Below are 21,875 nucleotides of genomic sequence, written 5' to 3'. Positions count from 1 at the left end.
GTCCTCCTCTTAAACATTACTCTGCATGTATTGGTCCCACAATTTCCATTTATTTCTACGTACTTTACTCCCTCCCTTTTCTAAAGATCCTGCTTTCTTTACCTCTTTTATAATATTCTGTACTTCAGTTACAGTTGGTTTAGACTTTTGATTTTCATTTTCTAGTTATTACTTTTTGGCAGGCACCAGACAGACTTTAGGCCCTACTATGTCTAGACAAATCAGAGCCTCTGTTCCAGGTTAAAAAAAAAACACTTCCTTACTTACAGCCATTTGTTCACCCAATATTTGACAGATGTTCTGCTGGGAAATTTTAAAATCTGCCCAGTCATACTCCCAAAGCATAGTTTCCAAGTTACCTCTTTCTTCCCCATCATACCTCCATCACTTGCGATCTATCTGGGGGATATTCTTCAAGGTCTGCTTGGGGTATTAAAATACTTATGCAAACATTTCCAAACAAAGATCTAAACTTTCTGGACTTTGTTGCATCTTTAGGAGCCATACATATGTCCTTCTACTGGATTTCTTGTAAATTGATTTTCTAGGCTCTCTTCCCAATATTTTCTAACCCCCACTGATTGATTCTTACAGTTAACATGCAATATTTTACATGCTCTACTAATTATTCCTTTTTAAACTACTTCTTTTCCAAATTCAGCAAAAAACTCTACCAGAGCGGTCATTCACACAGCCTACCTAGACCTCGCAAAGGCCTTTGACACCATTCCCCATTCTTGTATTACAGACAAGCTCACCAGCCTGAACATAAACCCCTACATCACAAGATGGGTTGACAACTGGCTCACAGACAGAACCCACACAGTGAGTTGCGGAAGCTAGGTCCGACTCTAAACCAGTTGCAAGTGGCGTTCTCCAGGGCTCAGTCCTAGGACCCCTCCTATTCGGCATATACTTCTCAGAGGTACAGGCAAGTACAGGAGGTCTATGGCTGACCAAGATCACAGGAGACTGCAAACTAGGGTCTATAATTGACTCTCCAGCTGACACAGACCTCCTCCAAAAGGGTCTCACTGAGAAGGATACCCGGTGTCAAAATCATGGCCTCAAGCTAAATGTACCCACAAACTACCACATAGAAGACATAAGGGATCTGGGGACCCAAGTAGACAGTAATCTCTCCTTTGATAATCACATTGCCAAAGTGGTTAGAAAATCCTTCTATGTGGCCCACCTAATCACAAAAGGGTTCGCATCCAGATCAAAAGAGGTCATTGTGCCCCTCTACTCATCACTCATCAGACCCATCATAGAGTACAATGCCCCATTTGGGAGGTACCTTACAAGACACCTGCAACAGCTGGAAAGACCACAGAAGTACCTCACCAAGAGGATCACTGGCCTCAAACAGATGCCCTATGCAGCCTGACTGAAGAAACTCTAGCTGTACTCTGTTGCATACCACCTACTCAGAGGTGGTCTCTGCCTGACGTACAAGGCCATGTCCAACCCAGAATTGATGGACATGCTCCACCTAAAAAAACCTCATCGCCTCGAGCTACATGCTCTAGGGATCTAAACCTCACCACAATAAATGTGACGTGCTGGAGGGATAGATTCCTGTCCCAGAGACTTCCCATGCTTTGGAACAAGATTCCAATCTACATTAGGCAGAGCTCCTTGCTAACACTCTTCAAAAGAAACCTTGACGAGTGGATGGGAAACCAAGTTAACCCAGGGATCACTTCAGTGGCTCTGCTGGACAGAGGCACAGGGAACTAATTTAAGGGGGCAGCGAAAGCCAACACATTCTGGCTAGACTTATAAATGCCTTTGGGCAGATAGCCTAGTACCCACCTATAAACCTATAAAATTCTCATTTCCCTTTTCTCTTTGCCTATACTCTATTTCAATCCCTGATAGGGAAGGCGCACTCTAGCCTGCATTCCAAATGTCTTTTTCCTCTTTTTTCCACATCACATTTCCCTCTTTAGTTATTTCCTCCCAAAACTTTGGCTGCTTTGTCAGTTTTCCCCAGTAAATTACACCCCCCTTACCTATTTTCTGCACTCCTACTTGCAGTCATCCCCTATTGGTAAAATCGCTTTTCTAGATTTTCATGTTGGCTTAGTTCTTAGAATACTTTGCAGTTTATGAATGTAATATTGTGTATGGTTTGTTATTCTCCTTAAGGATCTGCAACCAAAATCCAATTCACTGAACTCCTACCACCATGTCATCATCCCTTTCCATTTTAAATTATAACCTTCTGGTTGTGTTATGTACATTAGCCATAACTGCAGAGCTCTAACATATTCCATCAAATTGGGGTAATCCTAAACCACCTTGCTACTGGAAGGATCAACTTATCCCACTTAACTCTTGCCCTCCCCCTTTGGAGCATTGGAAAAGGTTTTACTGGCAAAGTCTCTCTACAAGTTGTATTATCATAAGAAGAAGCAGAGTCCCCTTCTGTTTGCTGGCTCCATTTTTTGTTAGATAATTTTTTTTTAATTTCTTCCTTAGCCTGTTCTGCATCCAAAAATGTCTTTGGTCTTCCAAGAAAATACAGCAGACTGAATCTCACACCTGCCTCTCAACATTCTCGGATTGCTGTGTTAAAGTTGCTTCTTTTCTGCCTGGTATGTCATGAATAACCACCACAAATACTCTCATTTCCATTTTTTTATATTTTTTCCTTCTACCACAGTTTTGTTAGGATCAATTTTTTTCTGCTAGGATGATTGCATCTTCCAACACACATCTTGGCTGCTTTCTCATCGTCAAGTTTGGAACATACACATGATGTGCCCTTTCAATTAACAAATCCTATTGTGGAACACAAGTCCAGTTGCTTACTTGTGCTTTCATCAAATTATTAGTCTGTCCCTTCCAGTTACTCTCGTACAGCAGAAAAACTCTTTCGGTGCATACCGTCTTCCAACTACCATTTATTGAAGCAGCTCTTCTCGAAGTTTCATACTCCACCAGCCTCTTCATTTCGTCCTCTGATTTTTGCAGTTTTTATCAGTTCATCTCTATAGCTAGTAGCTTCTATTTTTCTCGCCTTTTGTTATTGCAGTTGATATACTCTTTCAATGTTTCATTTATTTTAATCATCTTTGAATATACTTGGTTTATTTTTTTCTCCAAATTCCTGGAAGCCATCTTTTTTTTTTTAACACCTTTACTGAATTATCACTAACACATATGCAAATGTATATTTATAAAGTAACAAACCAGCTATAAACATACATCTCATGTATTCTTTTTGCATAACTATCGATCCAACATTACATAACTTACTGAATTCCTGCCTTGCCTTAAACCTCACTCCTCCTCAACATTATTCTGCATATATTGTTCCCACATTTTCAATTTTTATATGTAATTTGCTCATACCTTTTTATAAAGACTGCACATCTCCTTCTATTATCTCTGTTACAATATTCAATATTTCAAATGCAGTTTTAGACAGATTTCCTTTTTCCTAGTAATTGCTCTTTTGTCAGCCACCGGAATTAAACTTAACAAGCCTTTACTATGTCCATGCAATTCAGATCCTGTATCCCAACTAAAAAAAATATATATCCTTAGTTACATTCATTTGCTCATCCAATAGATCTGACAGCGTAATCTGTAGGGAAGTTTGAAAGTCTGCCAACTCATTATACTCCTAAAACTTATGTTCCCAGTTACCTTTTTCTTCCACATCACACCTCCAACATTTGGAGTCTACCTGAAAAAATCTTTGAGGTCTGCTTTGCTGATAAAAATACCTATGCAAATACTTCTAAGCAAAAATACTAAAAATTCTAGACTTGGTTGCATATTTGGGAGCAGTATACATGTCCTCCTATTGTTTTCTTGTGAATTACTTATCCAATTTATTCACAATCTTTTTTAACCTTATTTGATTGGTTCCTGTAGTTATCTTGCAATATTGTACACACCTTACTAATCACTTCTTAACAGCAGCTTCTGTTCTAGATTCAACTAAAAGCTGTACCACTCTTTGCTTAATCTCTGATATCAATCCTTGATAGGAAAGGCAGTCTAGTCTGCATTCCAAATATCTTATCGGCATCCTCCCATTCTACTACCTTTCTATTTATTTGTTCCCTTTAACAGTTTTCCCCCCATAAATTCCAGTCCCCTCTTACCTATTCTCTGTACCCCTAATTGCACTCATCTCTACTGGTAAATCTTCTTTCCCCATTCTTGTGTTGGCTTTGTTCTTGGAATACTTTATGCTACTTTATGAATACAATATTCTGTATGACTGTTATTCTAAAGATCTGCATCCAACTATCCCACTCGCTCCTTGTTTCTTGAGATTCCTCCTGCTTCATCATCACCCCTTTCCACTTTGAATTACAGCTTTCTGCTTGTGTTATGTATAGGAGCCTTAACTGTGCAGCTCAGGTAATCCTAAACCACCTTGTTCTGTTGGAAAGATCAATTTATCCCACTTAACTCTTGCACTATTCCCCTCCCAGAAAAATTCCTTCAAATTTATTACTATCCACAACCTCTCCTCTGGTTGATAAAAGCATGCCTGGCACGTATCTAAAACTAAAGAGACTAAAGAGATGTTCACTGCTTGTATCTTGCTATCCATAAACAAGAGACTTCATTTTTTTGTATTAGCTTTTGTTTAGTCTCTTCTCACATAGCCTTAACTGCCACAATAGAATCCTTTTTAATCATTATTTCTGAATACTTAATTTTATTGTATCCCCATAAATATGAGTATTGCTGAACTGATCATGTGTGGGTACAGAGTTTACTGCAATTGCCTTTGTTTTATCTTCCTTAATGTTATATCTCAAAATGTTGTGAAACTGTCTCAAAATGTTCCACAATCCTGAGAGGTCCTTTTCTGGATTTATGAGGTACAAAATCATATCTGCAAATAAAGCCAGCTTTGCATTATTTCGATACCATTCATGTCCTTGAAATTCTGAGTCCCTTATTTTCTTTGCCAGTGGCTCTAAATGTAAAAACAAACAAAGGGGAAGAGGACACCCTTGCCTGGAGCCAGTATTTTGGTACAACTTGTCAGAGGAACCCTCCTACTTTGATTATTGCCTCCAATCCCTCATATATCCTCCTAACTAACCTTATTATTGTTTCTGGTAATACAGATGCATCCATTTCCCTACTCAAAATCCCAGCTTACTATGTCAAACGCTTTCTCAGCACCAAGACCCAACAACAGTAGTATTTTCTTATATTTTACTTCCATTTAAATCATTGTTCTATTAAATGTTATCAAATGTTTGACTCCCTTCCACAAAACCACAATGATCCATATTTTTGCAACATTTGTGCCATTATTTTAGCTATTATAGACATATAATTATGGGTTAAAATTGAAATGGGCCTATATGAAGCCAGGCCTGATGGGTCTTTTGCCTATTATAGGTATTACAGCCACCACGGACTTCTTCCAGGATGTTCATGCTTCCCCTACATTTAATTTTACTGTTAAACAAAACCTTCCAGATCTTCATTACTTTCTTTCCTCCTAGCTACCAAACTTCCACAGGAATACTATCTATTCCAGAAGACTTTACTGCAGATTCATTATACATCACTGTTTTTATCTCATCCCCTCCTATCTTAACAGTTACTTGTTGACTCACCATCTCTTCTAACCTTGGCATACTTGAGTCTTCCATAACTATATCCATTTGTGTTCTTTCTTGATTTCCACATTTGTCTGCTTTATACAAATTTTACAAGTAATCTCTGTGGTATCCCTGAAGTCTCAAAACAACCCACTAAACAAGTACAGTGGGTCCAAAAACAAAATACTGTAAGAAGCGTGTGTGTGGAAGATTTTCATTCCATATATCTCTAGTTAATCACTGTATATTAATCAGATCAGACGATAGTAGTAGAAGAAGCGAACTTAAACTCATCTTAAGTCAAATAAATAATAAAAAAATATATACAATTGTATAGAATTACTAAGTATTCAAAAGTAATCCAATCAAGGCAGGCAGTCTGCTTCCAGTCGAAAGTCCTTTATTAAGTACACAGACAAGTGATTTCAAGTAAAACAAAAATAGAGTAATAGTTTCCTAACAAGCTTTCTAAATATATATATATATATATATATATATATATATATATATATATACACACATATATATATATATATATATATATATATATATATATACACACACATATATATATATATATATATATATATATATATATATATACACATATATACACACACACACACACACACACACACACACACACACACACACACTTTTTATCAGGCAAGGGAGTGGTTTATTGTGCTTTAAAACAGTGTTATTGGTACACATGTTAAATTCACATCCCTTCCCCCATCAGTGTGACATTCGAGCTGGTCCTGGCCTTCTTAGTAGCTGTCATAATAATATAACCCTTATGTACTTTAAATAAAATTTATAATGATGTGGTACCTCTTATTTAACCAGATTATTAAGTAGATTATTCAGTCTGTCATTTTATCCAAGACAATATACTACATGACTGGAAATTCCAAGACAATATACTACATGGCTGGAAACTGGTTGAAAATGGTTGGACATTGTTTACATGACTAATTTTATTTTATTTTATTCTACCAGTTGGTTTTGAATACCATTTTAAATCACTTGTAATTTGTGTATATTTTGTTTCCATCATCATACATTTTTTCTTATTTTTTCTTTTTCTGGTTCTCTTTTTTTTCCACTTTATTCAAAATGATGTGCAATAACAATACTAATTATACAATAGCATTTTTATAGATAATTTGTAGGGTTCTTGTAAACAGACCTGAAGAAGTCTAGGACGAAAGTGATCTTTGTTAATAGGTTATGAAAATAGAATATGATTTCTACAACTGATTTTTTACATGCAAAATGTGTATGTATATATTTATATATATTTTGTGATTGCCAAATGGACTAAGGTTGATATATTTCCAGCCATGTAGAATTAGAGGCATAGTATTGCTTGATCTGATTAATATACAGTGATTAACTAGAAATATATGGACTGAAAATCTTCCACACAGAGAAGTTTCTTGCACAGTTTTCTTTATACAAATGTTCATACAATTTCTGAAGTATCTCTAATACTTCTATAGGATATCCAATTATTTTCTTGCTATAGGCTAAGTTAGATAACAACCCTTTCTACTTTCTGTTGTTTATGTTGTTCTGCTAATTTTTTTGTACTTTGGTGTTCTCAAAAAAGCAGTTGCTTAACAGCAGTCTTTCTAAACTCATGCAGATTATCCAGGTACTCCCTTATTTTCTCTGTAGCACTTTGCATTTGCACCTCTTCTTTTCCTGTTGTCAGCCCCTATAAATAATTCCTGTTACTTACCCACATCTCTTTTTTTTTTATTTCTTCCATATTTTAAACTCCACTTTCATTTTATCCTACTCACTTGCTAAAACTTCTGAAGAAATCTGTATCTTCCTTAACTCTCAAAATTTCCACTGCCCATTCCTTAAATTTCTCTCTTCATAGGTAGGTGGGGAAGCACCAATGTCTCCTTTATTACCCTTCATTTTTATCTTTGCTATTATTAGCACATGATATAAAATAGTTATTGGGTGTGTGTCAAAGCTTCAAATTAAATGTACATGTTCCTATGAAATATAATTTCTGTCTAGTCTAACCCTGTTATTGTACCTTGGGGAATAATATGGTAAATCTCTCAGAGTTCTTACTACTGAATTTGCATCTTCCATACTCGATATTTTCATAAATTTCTACAGAAGTCTTCCCTCTTAGTATATTTCCCTTTTTGGATCCCTCAGATATATCTTCACTGTTGCAATCAAGTTCCAGTCCCTACCTGCAAGTAACATTCACTGCTGAAAGCTGATTATTTCTCCCCAAATAAATACTTGCCAGCATAATCCTCCTCCCTTGCTAGTTGCCCCTTACTACCACAAATCAAACATTATCTTTTTCCCTTTTCTATTACTACTGCAGCTTCTCTAACATTTGTATAAGTACTCAGGGTTTGCTTTGTCCCTAATATTCTGTTGAATATCCATCCTAAAATCCTTTATCAAATGCTCATTTCTTTCCATGTCTCTCTCTTCTCTAGCATTGCTATTTGCACTCAGCATTTCTTAATTCAGTACTCTTACTTTTTTTGTCTATACCGGTTTGGGAATTTCTGTTCCACAATCATGTAGATAGTGTAGTCATAAGTTACTATTCCCACCTATTATATATGCCATCTTTTTAAATGTCTATGTTCAGCTTTTGCATTACATGCACTCACTGCTTGACAGGTTGAGCTTTTATACAGCTGTTTCTTGATATCTCCATTTAAGCCTTTGCCATGTTTTACAAGAGTTTTTGTTTTAATGAAAACCTCAAAAACACACCTACAGAACACCCCAATAACCTAGTAACTTAAACACACAAAACTATGTATATGTTCAAATAATGAAGTTTAACCCCCCCCCCCGATAGGAACAAATTGTCCCAAAATAAACAGCAGCACCTACAGGCATTATGTAACCTAAAATTAAGGTTATAAATGCTAAGATACATATTACAGCTTGTGCTCTTACACAGACTGCTGTCTGTTCTTTCCCCTCCCAGATGTGAAAAAGAACTTGCATGCTTTCAGAAAACATTCACTTTCAGCCTTAAAAAGGGCACTGGCCATCTTTAAATTAAATTATTCACTGTTCTAATAAATGCATTGTGGTACTTTGTTACTAGGAAAGCTACTCTTATTCACTTACAATAACTTCAAACATTACTTGTTACTAAGCTGCTTACCATTGTATCTTTTAAATTTTACAATTCCCTCAGTAAACAATGCCCAGAACTCTTGGGATTTATTGCCTGCACCTATAGTCAGCTTATCCTAATAGAAGCATAACAGAATGTACAGCTGCCCTTAGCTGCGGACTTCTCTACTCACACAAATTTCCTAAAGGAAAACATTTCATCACATTTAGTGTCCCCTTTTTTAAAACCCACTTGCTTACATAAAAGTTTTGCACGACAACAAAATAGAGTGGTGCTGTAGCCAAATATTGGAACAGGGGGATTTCTGCAAACTTCTACTTGTAGCAGTTTGAGATACGATACAAACATGCACGTCTCTGTACATTAGAGGGAGGAACCCAAAGATGACATACAGAGGAAGAATTAAATTTAGGGTGAAGAAGCTTGAGGCTGAGTCATTCTATTCAAGGTGGAAAGGTAGAGAGAAGGCTGGAGTGTACAGTACAGAGGATGATTTTGGAGATGCTAAAATTACCCCCCCCCCCCACACACACACACACTCTGTAGAAGGAACTAGCAATGTCACAGCTGGAGTACTCTCTACACTTCTGGAAGCAAGAAGGAGAAGGAGGCTATATAAAATCAAACAAGACACAATTATGGACTGGCATGGGTATGACGAGAGTGAGTTTTTTTTTTTCTAACAAAACTATTCTATATCACCATACGTGTGCCTGGAATATAAACTTGAATAAAAAATGCAACAGAACATAAAACTGAAAATTACTCAATGTTCTCAAACTAGTAGCACCAATAATATTAACAGTTCAACCTAAAACATTAGAACAGATATCTTAAACACAGTATACTTATCCTAAAATTAATGTGTTACTCAACTATGCAGATTAGGCTAGTCAACCAATGGAAAATACAAACAGTCTTTAAAATCCATACAATTAAAAGTCTGATCATCCTATCATTGTATATTATAATATATAGAGTATCAACTGAAAACAAATCAAATGTAGTCTTCTAAATCATTCAAAGAAAACCTATGTTTAGGCGCAAATATAAATGGACTCCAATTAGTGGGGATCTTTGCATTAGCCTGGCAAGTTATCTGATTTGAGTCTTAATTACTTAATAAACCATCCTTTCACCATAATGTGTGTGTTGAAAAATAATGTTATCATTAGATATAGCATATAAAAATATTATTCACCATGAATTCCACTCATCGCTATTAAATCTTGAAGGATTCCATGTCATGTACCTACTTATAAATTGTACAAAACAGGTTTGGCCACTGGTTTATGGATTTCCAATACTTTAACAAAAAGGTCACATATGACAGTCAAACCATACTGAAAGTGACTGACCTATGTTGTTATTCAGTGGATTGAGTCTGAGCCAAAAGGCAGCGGTTTCTGTACTGCAGAGGTGGTACTATAGCAGACCTCTATACTACTTAACCATCTGGTCCCTGTCACCTGACAAAACCAAATCATGTGGAGGGCAATCTGCGCCAGGGACAAAGCAACACCAACATTTTGTAGTAGTGATCCAGCCATGTCAAAATGGTCTTCGGTAGGACTGCTGCCCCGATGGATGAATTTGAACACTATACATAGATATACACTGGGGATATTTGGTAAAGAATTAGCTTGAATCAGCTTGGCCCTTTCCTGGACACCCAGTTTACCCTGGATTTTCTGGTTCCAGCTATTCATAAGAATGTGTACAATATAACACTGACCCAAGTTGAAATTCCTAGGATCTCATCTATAGGTTATCTGCACAGCAAACAAAACTCGTCTTCCTGTTCTTGATTAAGATATCGCAATCTTCTTTAACTACCCTTGTAGCACTAATTTTTGATATTATATCCAGTGTAGATTCTGCCACCCAGGGTAGTTAAGCATAGCTTATTCTTGACTTTACTATACTTTAATCCCTTATTCTGTTCAACTCTAAAGAAAATGTGAAAGATGTTGCAAGAGAAAAAAGTACTTTAAGTTGAACTACCATTTTAATCACTTGAGTTTTCATGAAAAAGGAAAGAAATGTTTTCTTCCAGCACTTTAATTTGCAATTTAATTGGGTGAAGACTGGTTTGTTGTTGGCATTAATTATTCTTAGTTCAAATGTTATGTGAATTCCTACGTAACTGCATTGTCACAATATTTCAATGCTTTACCACACTAAGAGGTATGAGGAGAAAATATTGAGAAAGCTGGACATGCATGCTTCACAAAATTAAACAAGCACACTTCAGACATACCATACTGCATGGAGGCAAGTGAAATAGACGGAAGAAGGGACAAAAGGGCAATAGCTAGACATGGATGAGGAAATATAATTTCAGATGGAGAGTGGCAAATCCTTGGTACATAACTCCTGAGGGAGTTGTACAGAGTGAGTCATCAGAGGTATTAAAATGGTGCTTGTGACAAAACAGCAAGAGGATGAGAGCAAAGGGTAGCATCCACAAGGGCTAACCACAAGCCAGGCAGTCACCACATTCATCCACAAATAACCACTAAATTAATGATGTAAATAAATTTGAGGGTTGCTTAAGAGGTCAGGGGCAAGTTGATCTGTTGAATAAAGTGATGGGAATGGAGAAATTAAGGTTCTGAGAGCAGACTGGGAAGAAACAGGGTGTGCACTACAATGTCTTATTTTTCAGATATTTATTAAATGTGTATTTCTCGCACACTTGCATGCGCTGTACACACACACACACACACACACGTCGTTATCCCCCTTTACTCAGCCCTCATTAGCCCAGTCACTGAATATAACACCCCCCTTGTTATGCATCTGTCCAGACACATGCAACAAGTGGAACATCCACAGAAATACATTACTAAAAGGAAAAGGAGACACAGCCTAAACAATATTTTCTATAAGGACCAACTCAGAGTCATGTCACTATACTCTGTATCCTATAGACCATTAAGAAGTTACTTTGTCTGTCATACAAGGCATCCTCTGACCCATTACTGATGGATTTACTGCACATCAGCATGTCAAATGGCACCATAAATATTCAGTCTATGGATCTAAAATCTCCTCTGCAACACCAACAGAAGGTATTGGAGAGGCAGCTATATTTCACAGAGGATACCACTTCTGTGGAACTGAATCCCATATACATAAAACAAAGTTCTCCCTCATCAATGAAAGAATAAATAAAAAGAACAGTGTAACATTACAGCTTACAAAATGTTAGCTGGCAAAAATGCAATGAAAACTAGCTTATTATAAAATCAGAAGTAGCACTTGGCTAGTTCTTTTCAACCCCAGGTCAGATATGGACATGCAACTTTCTAGGTTAGTTTGGAGGCACCTTTGTGCTCAGCAATTTTGATACTTTACTAAACATTGTTCAAATCTTAGTGCACGAAAAATGATTCTTTCAGCTTAAGTCTCAAGGGAAATGCACCTTAACAAAATGCACAAATGTAAAGATTCTGCAACCTGTAATTCAAGAAGTCATACTGGAACTTAACAGTACTGTTGTAACGTCAGACCATGATAGTGCTTAAAGAAAAATGATGCAACTGCTGAAAACAACAAAGCACTTGCAAAGAAGCACAGTACCTTCAGACTGGTGAGCTGCAACAGGTGTCTGGGTCTCCTTGTTGTAACTCACAACTTCCCGTGGCAAGCAGTTGACTTGGGTAATCTTGGAAACTCCCAGCCTATGCATTCTACGACTAAGTAAATACATAAACAAAATATCATCTCAGTTCTTGCTCACCAAATTGCAGAAATAAAACAAATCTATGAAACTATGCAAACACTAAATATCAAAATTAAATATTCTGATTGTTCTACCAAGTTAAAAAAGCTACAATTTTTGTATGGAATTGGTACTAAAAGGAGGACCATTATAGTTTCCTTCTTAATTTCATCTGACACAAAATTAAGGTCCTTATTTCATATTTCTGGTGAAAATATTACAATCTGCCATGCATTCTGCAAATAAAAATATATCTGATCCATGTCGGAGCGAAATGAGAAGTCACCTACACCTTTCCAATGGTTTCATTAATGAAGATAATAAAAACTCAGGTTTTGACTTCCCTTGATCTTTCCAAATATATTTTCTCACACTCGCACACACAAGGGAACAGAGGCTGCAGCTAAAATGATACTTTTCCCACCAGAAATGGATGAACCAAAGTCTTGGATAAGAATTATGTTTTAGAAAGTGATGGAAAAATGTCATTTTGTCAAAATCACTTTACCTAATTGTTTTCCTAGCCTGATTCCATGGCACACAAATATGGACCCCTGACTGCTACTCAGGTGACCAGAATTTGATTAGGGGCCACAGCACTAAAGCAACCAGGGAGAGGGAGGAGTGAAAAGGCATGCCACTCTCGCATTTCCTAGGGGACAGGGAGGGTCACGCTCACTGGATCACACACTGTGCAGTGCAATTTCTCAAGTGGGGACCAGAGAAGGCACGACTCATGTTATGGGGTGTGGGTGGGGCTGCTGCTTGGTGGAAAAGCCTCTTGTAGAACCAATCTTAAGTGGTTTGTTGGGTGTATGTAGTGATTAAGGTACAAAGTACCCAGATGGCTGTCTGAATGATGGCCCCTTCCAGACTGACCCTGCCCTACAGATGAGGAATGATTATTCAGAATGACTATGAGGAGGCTGTTGATGAGACAGCAGGGGGAGAAAGTGCAAAACAAATGCCATTTTCCACAAGATGGGCCGATAGGAACTGCTGTATTATATTAGTAAAGGAAGCACAAGAAAGTACAGTTGTGTACACCTACCATAAATGTAGATGTTCGAGTGTCTTCACTGTTGCAGTCATGACTGTAGGGTTTCTCCCTTGCCGGCAGGCAGCCCTCGGTCGGCCAGAATCCCAAAGTCTGGGTCCGGCGTCGGCTGTTCAACCATGCTCCCTGACGTCAGAGCGCCAGGAGTACAAAGCTGACAGCCGACGCCATCTTCTCCAGTTTTTCTTGCCCCAGATGTCAGGAGTCCCAAAATGAAAAAGGTCCCATAACCTTTGCAAACACACCTCAGAAGAATGGTGAAAAAAGGAAATACACAAAAGTAAAAATAAGAGGGGACAGGAGGGAGGGAAACCCAGACTGCAACAGTGAAGACACTCTAACATCTACATTTATGGTAGGTGTACACAACTGTACTATGTTCATCGTGTTTCACTGTTGCAGTCATGACTGTAGGGTAGAATCCCAAAGCTGAAAGAAAGGGAGGTGGTCATAAAGAAGAAGGGGCGGCTAAAAAGCCCTGCAAGACTGCAGAGGCAAAGCCTGCCCTAGACTTAGAGTAGAGAGGTAGATTGTAGTGCTTAGAAAAAGTATGCACAGAACTCCAAGTTGCAGCTTCCAAAATGTCTTTGGTAGGAACTCCCCTGAGGAAGGCCGCAGAAGTGGCAGCAGCTCTGGTGGAATGAGTCCATATACTCCCTGGGATTTGCTTTACATGGTGTGAATAACAAAATCTGATTCCATGAGCAATCCATTTAGAAATGGTCTGTTTTGAAATGGCTTTTACCTTGGGAACTTGAAGCATACGCTGACCGCCTTAAAAAACTCCAGCTATACTCTGTCGCATATCGTCTACTCAGAGGCGATCACTGCTTAACATACAAGGCCATGTCAAACCCAGAGCTGTTGGACATGCTACACTTAAAGAAATCCCAATCCCTCAGAGCTACACGCTCCAGGGATCTAAACCTTGTCATCACAATAAACAAAACATGCTGGAGGGATAGGTTCCTGACCCAGAGACTCCCCAGACTCTAGAATAGATTGCCCATACATGTCAAGCAGAGTGCCTCTTCGGACCTCTTCAAGAGGAACCTTGACGTTTGGATGGGAGAAAGGAAATTCACCCCAGGGATCACGTCAGTCGCCCTGCTAGACAGGGGTCCAGGAAAGTAAATAATGTGGGAAGAAATAGCCAGGGAATTGTTATGGCTAGGCTTGTATAGGCCCTAGGGCTGATAGGTTCATAGGTTGGTACTAGGCTATGAACCTATAAGAAAAACAATTGTTCTGATTTTCTGATGTCCTTGGTTCTGTTCAGGTAAAAATGTAGTTGTCTGTGTACATCCAAGGAATGCAAGATCCTTTCCCCTTTATTTTGAGGAGTGGGGAAAGAAGTTGGCAAGTGGATCGTTTGATTTAAAGCCACTTTGGAAACCACCTTAGGCATGAAGGTAGGATTAGTCCTCAAAGATACCCTGTCTTGATGAAAAATAATATAAGGTTCCACAGCCATAAGAGCTTGTAACTCTGAAACTCTCCTGGCAGAGGTTAGGGCTAACAGGATAGCTGTCTTCCAAGATAAGAACTTGATGTCAGAAGAGGCAGCAGGCTCAAAAGGAGGCAAGGTTAGTTTTTCCAAAACATAGTTGAGATCTCAAGCAGGAATAGGAGGAGATCTAGGATGTCTTAAGTTCTTAGCTCCGCTGAGAAACTGTGTCATGAGCTGGTGGGAAAAGATGGGAGGGTCTTATTATAATGAGCAGAAATAGCAGAGGCAATTTTCTTAATGGAAGAGAAAGAGAGACCCTTATGTAAGAGATCTGTCAAGTAAAGTAAAATTAAAGTAATGTTAGGAAGAAGAGTATCAGAATCCTGAGCCTGCATCCAGGAACAAAATCTTTTCCATTTTCCTGCATAAGATTTTCTAGTGCTAGGACGTCTGGCTTCTAAAATGACATCCATAACCTGCTTGGGTAGGAAAGAAGAAATCAAAGGCCCTGGATTAACCAGGCCGCCAGGCTGAGAGTTCTGACATGAGAGTGTAGAACCTGACCCTGATGTTGGGACAGAAGGTTTGGAGACTGAGGTAAAACCCAAGGAGGCTCCAGGCATAGATTTATTTGAGTTGGATACCAAAACTGCCAAGGCCAATTTGGAGCCAGCAAGATTATCATCTTGGGCTTGTCCTGTTTTATCTTCAATAAAACCCGTGGAAGAAGAGGAAGAGGTGGAAATGCATATCCCGAGAGGTTCCTCCAACTGAATGACAGGGCATCCACTTTCCAAGCTTCTCTGTGGAAAGTCCTGGTGCAAAAATTCTGTAGTTGATGATTGAGATGGGATGCAAAGAGGTCTATGTGAGGACATCCCCAGACTGCTGTTATCATCCTGAATATTTTGGTGTCCAGCATCCACTCATGTGGATCCGAAAGGTTTCTGCTCAGACTGTCTGCCAGGAAGCTTTGTTTCCCTGGTAGAAACTGAGCTTGAAGATCCAGATTGCAAGCTAGAGCTGTGTTCCATAGATCCATGGCTAGTCTGCAAAGGGGGTAGGAATGAGATCCCCCTTGCTTGTTTATGTACCACATAACTGTGGTGTTGTCTGTCCGTATTAGTAGTTGTCCTGGTTGTAAAAGATTCCTGAAGGCCAATAGAGCTTTCTGAATGGCTAACATTTCCTTTAAGTTGATATGCAGGTGCTTGTGATCCTTTGTCCAAAGGCCTTGCAGACAATTGCCCTGAAAATGGGCTCCCCAAGCATAATCCGAGGCGTCCGTGGTTAGAATCTGAGTGGCAGGAGGCAGACGGAAGGGTTTCCCTTTGTTTAGAGCACATGCCCTGGACCACCAAAGAAATTACTTTTGAAGGCAAGGAAGGACAGAGATCAGTATGTCTAAACTGTGGCAATGCTGAGACCATACACTTTTTAGGTACCACTGTATTTTCCTCATGTGTAGTCTTGCATATGGTACGAGAAGGATGCAGGAGGCCATGTAACCCAAAGCCTGCAGGAACTTCCTTGCAGATAGTTGAGTTAAAGTTGCCAAGGTTCTGAAAGTTGAAGCAAGCTGTAATTGTTTTTCGGATGTCAGAAATGCCATCTGGGTTGTGGTGTTTAGAAGTGCAGAAAAGTTATCTGTTGTGATGGTGTCAAATTTGACTTTTTTATGTTTACAGAGAATCTCAGGAACTTGAGGAGGTTCTGTACAAATTCTAGATGCTGGAGTAAGACATCCTTGCTGTCTGCCTGAATTAGACAATCGTCCAGATAAGGGTAAATTTGAATTCCCTTGAGTCTGCAGTAAGCTACTACTGGAGCCAGGCATTTGGTGAAGACCCTGGGCACAGTAGACAATCCAAAGGGCAGTGCAGAGAATTGAAAGTGCCTCGATCCGGCCTTGAACCTGAGGTATTTTCTGCGATCATGCCTCATGGGAATGTGTAAATATGCCTCCTTTAAATCCAAAGTTACCATCCATGCATCTTTGGACAGCATTGGAAGTAGCTGCTGTAGAGTAAGCATCTTGAATTTTGGAATCTCTAGAAAGGTGTTCAAGACCGACAGATCCAGAATGGGTCTCCATGAGTTTTGCTTCCTTGGGACTAGAAAGAGCCTTGAGTAAAAACATTTTCCCATTTCTGAAAGTGGAACCAGTTCTATGGCATTCATTGCCAAAAGAGCTTCCACCTGGTTTAAGGCCTCCGTCCATTGATGTTTTGGAAGGTCTGGCCATCCGCTTGGCCTTGGCAAGGTATGAAAATGGAATTTGTAACCTCTTAAAACCACATCCAAAACCCACTTGTCTTGGGTTGAGTCCAATTTTAATAAAAAAGAGAGTTTTCCTCCGAGAGGGGCTTCCAGGCAAGAAGTTCCTGTAGCCCAACAGAGGGAGTCATTGAGTTTGTTTCCTTTGAGTTTGTGACCTGTCCTTTCCTCCCCTAGGGGGTGGAAGCAGTCCACTGTCTTGGTCTATAAGAAGCTTGTGTTTGAGGCCTTCCTCTGGAGCGTCTATATCTACCCCTCTGAGGCCTGTCTGAAGTGGGAAAGGACCAATTTTTTGAAGGCCAATTCCTGCTAAATCTAGGTGGCTGTACTTGTAAGAAATCTTTAACTGTTTGCATGGATTTCGCCTTATCCTCCATCTTTTTAATCACCTCTTCAGCATTTGATCCAAACAAAACATTATGCTGAACAGGAGCATCCAATAATTTAGCCTTTACTTGTTCAGGCAAATTTTGTTCCTTTAGCCATGCATGCCTTCTAATGACTGTGCCAGAGGCCGCAGCCCTACAAGAAGCCTCCAAGGCATCAAATCCACAGTGTAAACCATGCTTCCCAACTTGTTCAGTGGCATGCAATAAGTCATGTAATTCCTTATCATCTGCACAGGCAGAAATGGAAGTAAGCTTTTGTTTTAAAACAGACAAGAGAAATTGCTGGTATTTTAGCATATGAAACTGATAGTTTAAAGCCCTAATGGACAAAGTAGCAGAAATGTACACCTTTTTGCCCCATCTTTCTAAGGATCGAGAATCCTTTTCAGTAGGAATGGGATTTTTGGCAGAAGCGGCCTTAACTCCCTTAGGACCCTGAGAAATGGTTTCAAGGTCAGCAGAAGGGTTCTTGTATAAAAACTGATGGGAATCAGGAACCTTGTAATATCTATCAGGCTTAACAGGAGCAGGAGGAAAAGAGTCAAGGGTTAAGTTAGCCTCCGAAAAGGCATCATCCACAATATCCAAAACAGGAGGAATAGCCAGGGGTCTGTGTTGGGGAAGAAGAAGAAAATCCCTCAGTCTTTTCTTAGATTCCGAATACTCCTGTCCTTCCCAGTGGAAATGTTCCCTCATTTCATGCAAAGTTTCCCCAAAAGAGAAATCCTCAGGGGGAGAAGCTGAAGGAATGGATTCCTCAGCATCAGAATCCTCATAAGGAGGGAAAGAATATTCCTGATCAGAAGAAGAAACTGAGGAAACAGAAGCCTGATCAGAGGAATCCTAATAAACATCCTGCCTTGGCCTTTTATCTGGAGGGGGGTGTGAACCCCTAATCATAGTAAGTAAATCCTCCGCCATCTTGAGTAACTGTTTCTGTGACTTTGGAGCCAGTTCAGAAGAGGCCTGTGTTGTAGTCTTTGATTTAGAAGGAGTCTTTGCCTTTGTCTTTGGCTTTGCCTTTATTAGAAGCTGAGTAGGCCTGAAAACCCCTTCGGAAGCCGGTACCTGCACAGCGGCTCCGGACCCATCTGAAGGAGCATTGTCCGAAGGTCCTGCAACAGAAATATTTAAAGGCCTGGTTGGCTCCTCATGAGAGTCCATTTCGGCCGTCGGTTCTGAAATGGCCGACAGGGGCTGCAAAAGCGCCTCACTGACGACGGCCGAACCTGAAGCTGGCTCCGCTTGTGCGCTATCAGATTTGGACCTCGGAGGCCTGTCTTTATCCTTGCGACGTTTGTGAACTCCGGTAGCCGGAACCATATCAGACAACATTTTGTAGTTAAAGCGCCTACCGAAGTAATGAAAAGCAAAATCGTACCTTCGCTTAATTGTACGTTGATTGAATCTAGCACAAAACCGACAACTAGCTACGTCGTGGTCAGGGCCTAAGCAAGGAATACAGTAAGAATGAAAATCCTTATGAGGTATTTGCTTCCCACATGAAATACAATTAACTTTTTCTGACATCGGAGTGGAGCAAGAAGAAAGTTTCCCCAATGGGGTACTTAGCTTTGAGTGGAGAAGAAAATCTTCGGACTGAAGTAAATCAGAAAAAAATAGTCAGGAGTTAGCCGACCGGCACTTGCGAACTGCTATCACCGCACGGCAAGAAAGACTGGAGAAGATGGTGTCGGCTGTCAGCTTTGTACTCCTGGCGCTCTGACGTCAGGCAGCATGGTTGAACAGCCGACGCCAGACCCAGACGTTGGGATTCTGGCCGACCGAGGGCTGCCTGCCGGCAGGGGAGAACCCTACAGTCATGACTGCAACAGTGAAACACGAACATCCCTCCCCCCCATGGGGGCTGGGGTATTTGTTCCATACAGAAAAGTCCTGACAAACTGCCATTCTGTAAGCAAGTGCAATGAAATGACACACACTCAGTTTTCCTTTATCTTTCTATTCCCCCAGATATACCAACTTTACTTTCAGTTACTGTGGTCCTTCTGCAAAAAAAAAAAAAAAAAAAAATACAGGGGCAAAGAATTCATGTTTGATCTAGAGCATTTTCACTTGTACAATTAGCTACCCTAATCTTTTATCTTTGTTACACATTTCTTCCATTATTTTAATATATTTTTACTGAAATGAAAACTCACAGTATCCAGCAGGTAACCGTAAGTACGTACAGAGAACCCAAAACTTCATCCCAGCTGCTTCTTTCAAATATGAAAAAATACATATCATCAGATTTTTTGTAGCACTTCATAACAAATGTTGACTAAGGGAAAAGTATGATCTTTGTATCCAAATCCTGTGCTATGACAGGGGTAGAGGCATGTGATTGTAATCCTAGCTGCTTGGAGGCAGAGGTTGCTGGATCGAACCAGATGGCGTGAGAGGCCAAGCATCAAAAAGTTAAACTTTGGAAATGCAGACCCAGACAAAAGAGGAATGAAGAAAATAAATAAAGTGCCTGGCTCTTTGCGTAATGACCCTCAGAGACACAACTTCACTTTGGGGTGGTATAATGGTTAAGGTGTTAACCTCAGACACAGGGGGCAGAGTTTGATTCTCACCTCATTGGGAGTTCCCATAAAAGTTAAGGTGTTTAACTCCGAGACAGAAGGTACAGAGTTTCGTTTTTTGTCACTTTCCAGTTGTCCTTCTCATTAGTGTAGTAGTGAGTATTCCTGCTTGCCACATAGGAGATCAGGGTTAGATTCCTTGATGGTCAGTAAATTATTTTTTTATGGTAGGGTGTAGCATAATGGTTAAGGTCTTCACCTAATGGAGAAAGGTACAGGGTTTGATTCTGACCTTGGCTAGATTTAAAACAACCCTTCATGGCAGTTAGGTGAATAGTCACCTATAAACCTATATAGACTGTCAACAACTTTCAAGATAACTACATTTTTTCATCTTAATAAACAGAAGTTATTTTGCGCTGTTTTGGCCAGAGCACAGCTCCAATCTGGCTAAGCATCTGGCATTAATTCACCACCCAATGCCCCTCATAACATTCACTCTACCTTTATATGGTATATACTACAGCAGCAAGCACTGTAACCACTGAGGACTAGGAGACCAAGAATACAACTCTCACACACCCTAGTATAGGGATAATTTATTTATTTAACATTTGCTTACCGGGAAAGTCAGACTTGGAACAAGCCAATTTTCAACAGAGGCCTGTGGAGATTACAGCATTAAAGTATACTTCCCAGACCAAGAACATCTGATATGCTCATAGCTGATGGTCAGTAACCCAAAGTCAATAATTTAGAAGCTTTGTAAGCAAATCCAAATTCAGACAAACAGCCACTCCACACTAACCACAATTTAACAAGCAAGCAGGGAGAGAACCATCCAAACAGTAAAAACTGTAACAAGCAGCAGCAGCGGTTTTAAAAACTTTGGTGATCCTCAGCCTGAAATGTTGAACACAGCAATACTCTACACCAGGGACTCTCAAAAGCTAAAATACTGGTCAGAAAGTTAAACAGCAGATTATCTACTTTAACTACAGTGCCAATGCCTGAAAATCAATACTGAGTGAAGGTAATGCTGGAAATAAATCAGCAGAGATATAAGCCTTAGTGTAGCAGGAACTCCAAAAAGCTACCAGACTTACAAGATGGAGACAAAGAAATCAAAATTGACGGCAAGTCTGCAGGCAGAAGCCGTAGTAATACAGAGTTTGTGGGGAAAGATGGGAAGCTCACAAGAAGAAACCACAGACATTTGTAAAAAATGTCAAACCGCATTACATGCAGAGAAAATGAGAAACTAACTCCTACAACCAGTCCAGCTGCAACAGAACACATTGAGAAAATGATGATAGCCAGGGGTCGCACAGACTTGAACTTGAGTCTTCAAAAAAGATGCAGTTGAAACCAAAGTTGGGCAAGGATCCTTCACTTGTGGCCTTTCTACAGACCTATTTATATCTGAAATCATGATTACAAATTGTTTATGGTCATCTTGACCAAGAGGTTGTGTTATCTGCTTCCTTCCTTGTCCATCAGTATCAGACAGGCTTCATATGGAGAACAGCACTTCTTATACAGGAAGCTATGTACAATTAGTGGCCCCTGCTTCTGATGATCCTCGATTCAGAGAAGGCCTACAATAGGGTGACTTGAGCTTGTCTTTTTGAAGCTTTGACTGCATTTGGCCTTCCAGAGAAGTTTACACAAGTATTGGAGGATCTACACATGGGAAAAATGTCAA

General features: G+C 39.5%; 1 protein-coding gene across 1 annotated transcript in view; it reads right to left on the bottom strand.

The window, feature by feature from the left end:
* Positions 1 to 21,875, bottom strand: part of LOC122797217 (cytoplasmic dynein 1 intermediate chain 1-like) — a 796,503-nt gene that overhangs the window by 562,073 nt on the left and 212,555 nt on the right. Inside the window, exon 4 of the mRNA XM_044066048.1 lies at positions 12,325 to 12,440. Within this exon, the coding sequence (XP_043921983.1) occupies positions 12,325 to 12,440 (116 nt within the window). The remainder of the gene's footprint in view (positions 1 to 12,324; positions 12,441 to 21,875) is intronic.

Source organism: Protopterus annectens, chromosome 3.part0 (assembly GCF_019279795.1).
Source record: "Protopterus annectens isolate FY-2018-M chromosome 3.part0, PAN1.0, whole genome shotgun sequence".
Taxonomy (NCBI): domain Eukaryota; kingdom Metazoa; phylum Chordata; order Ceratodontiformes; family Protopteridae; genus Protopterus; species Protopterus annectens.
This window is presented reverse-complemented; position numbering and strand designations above follow the sequence as displayed.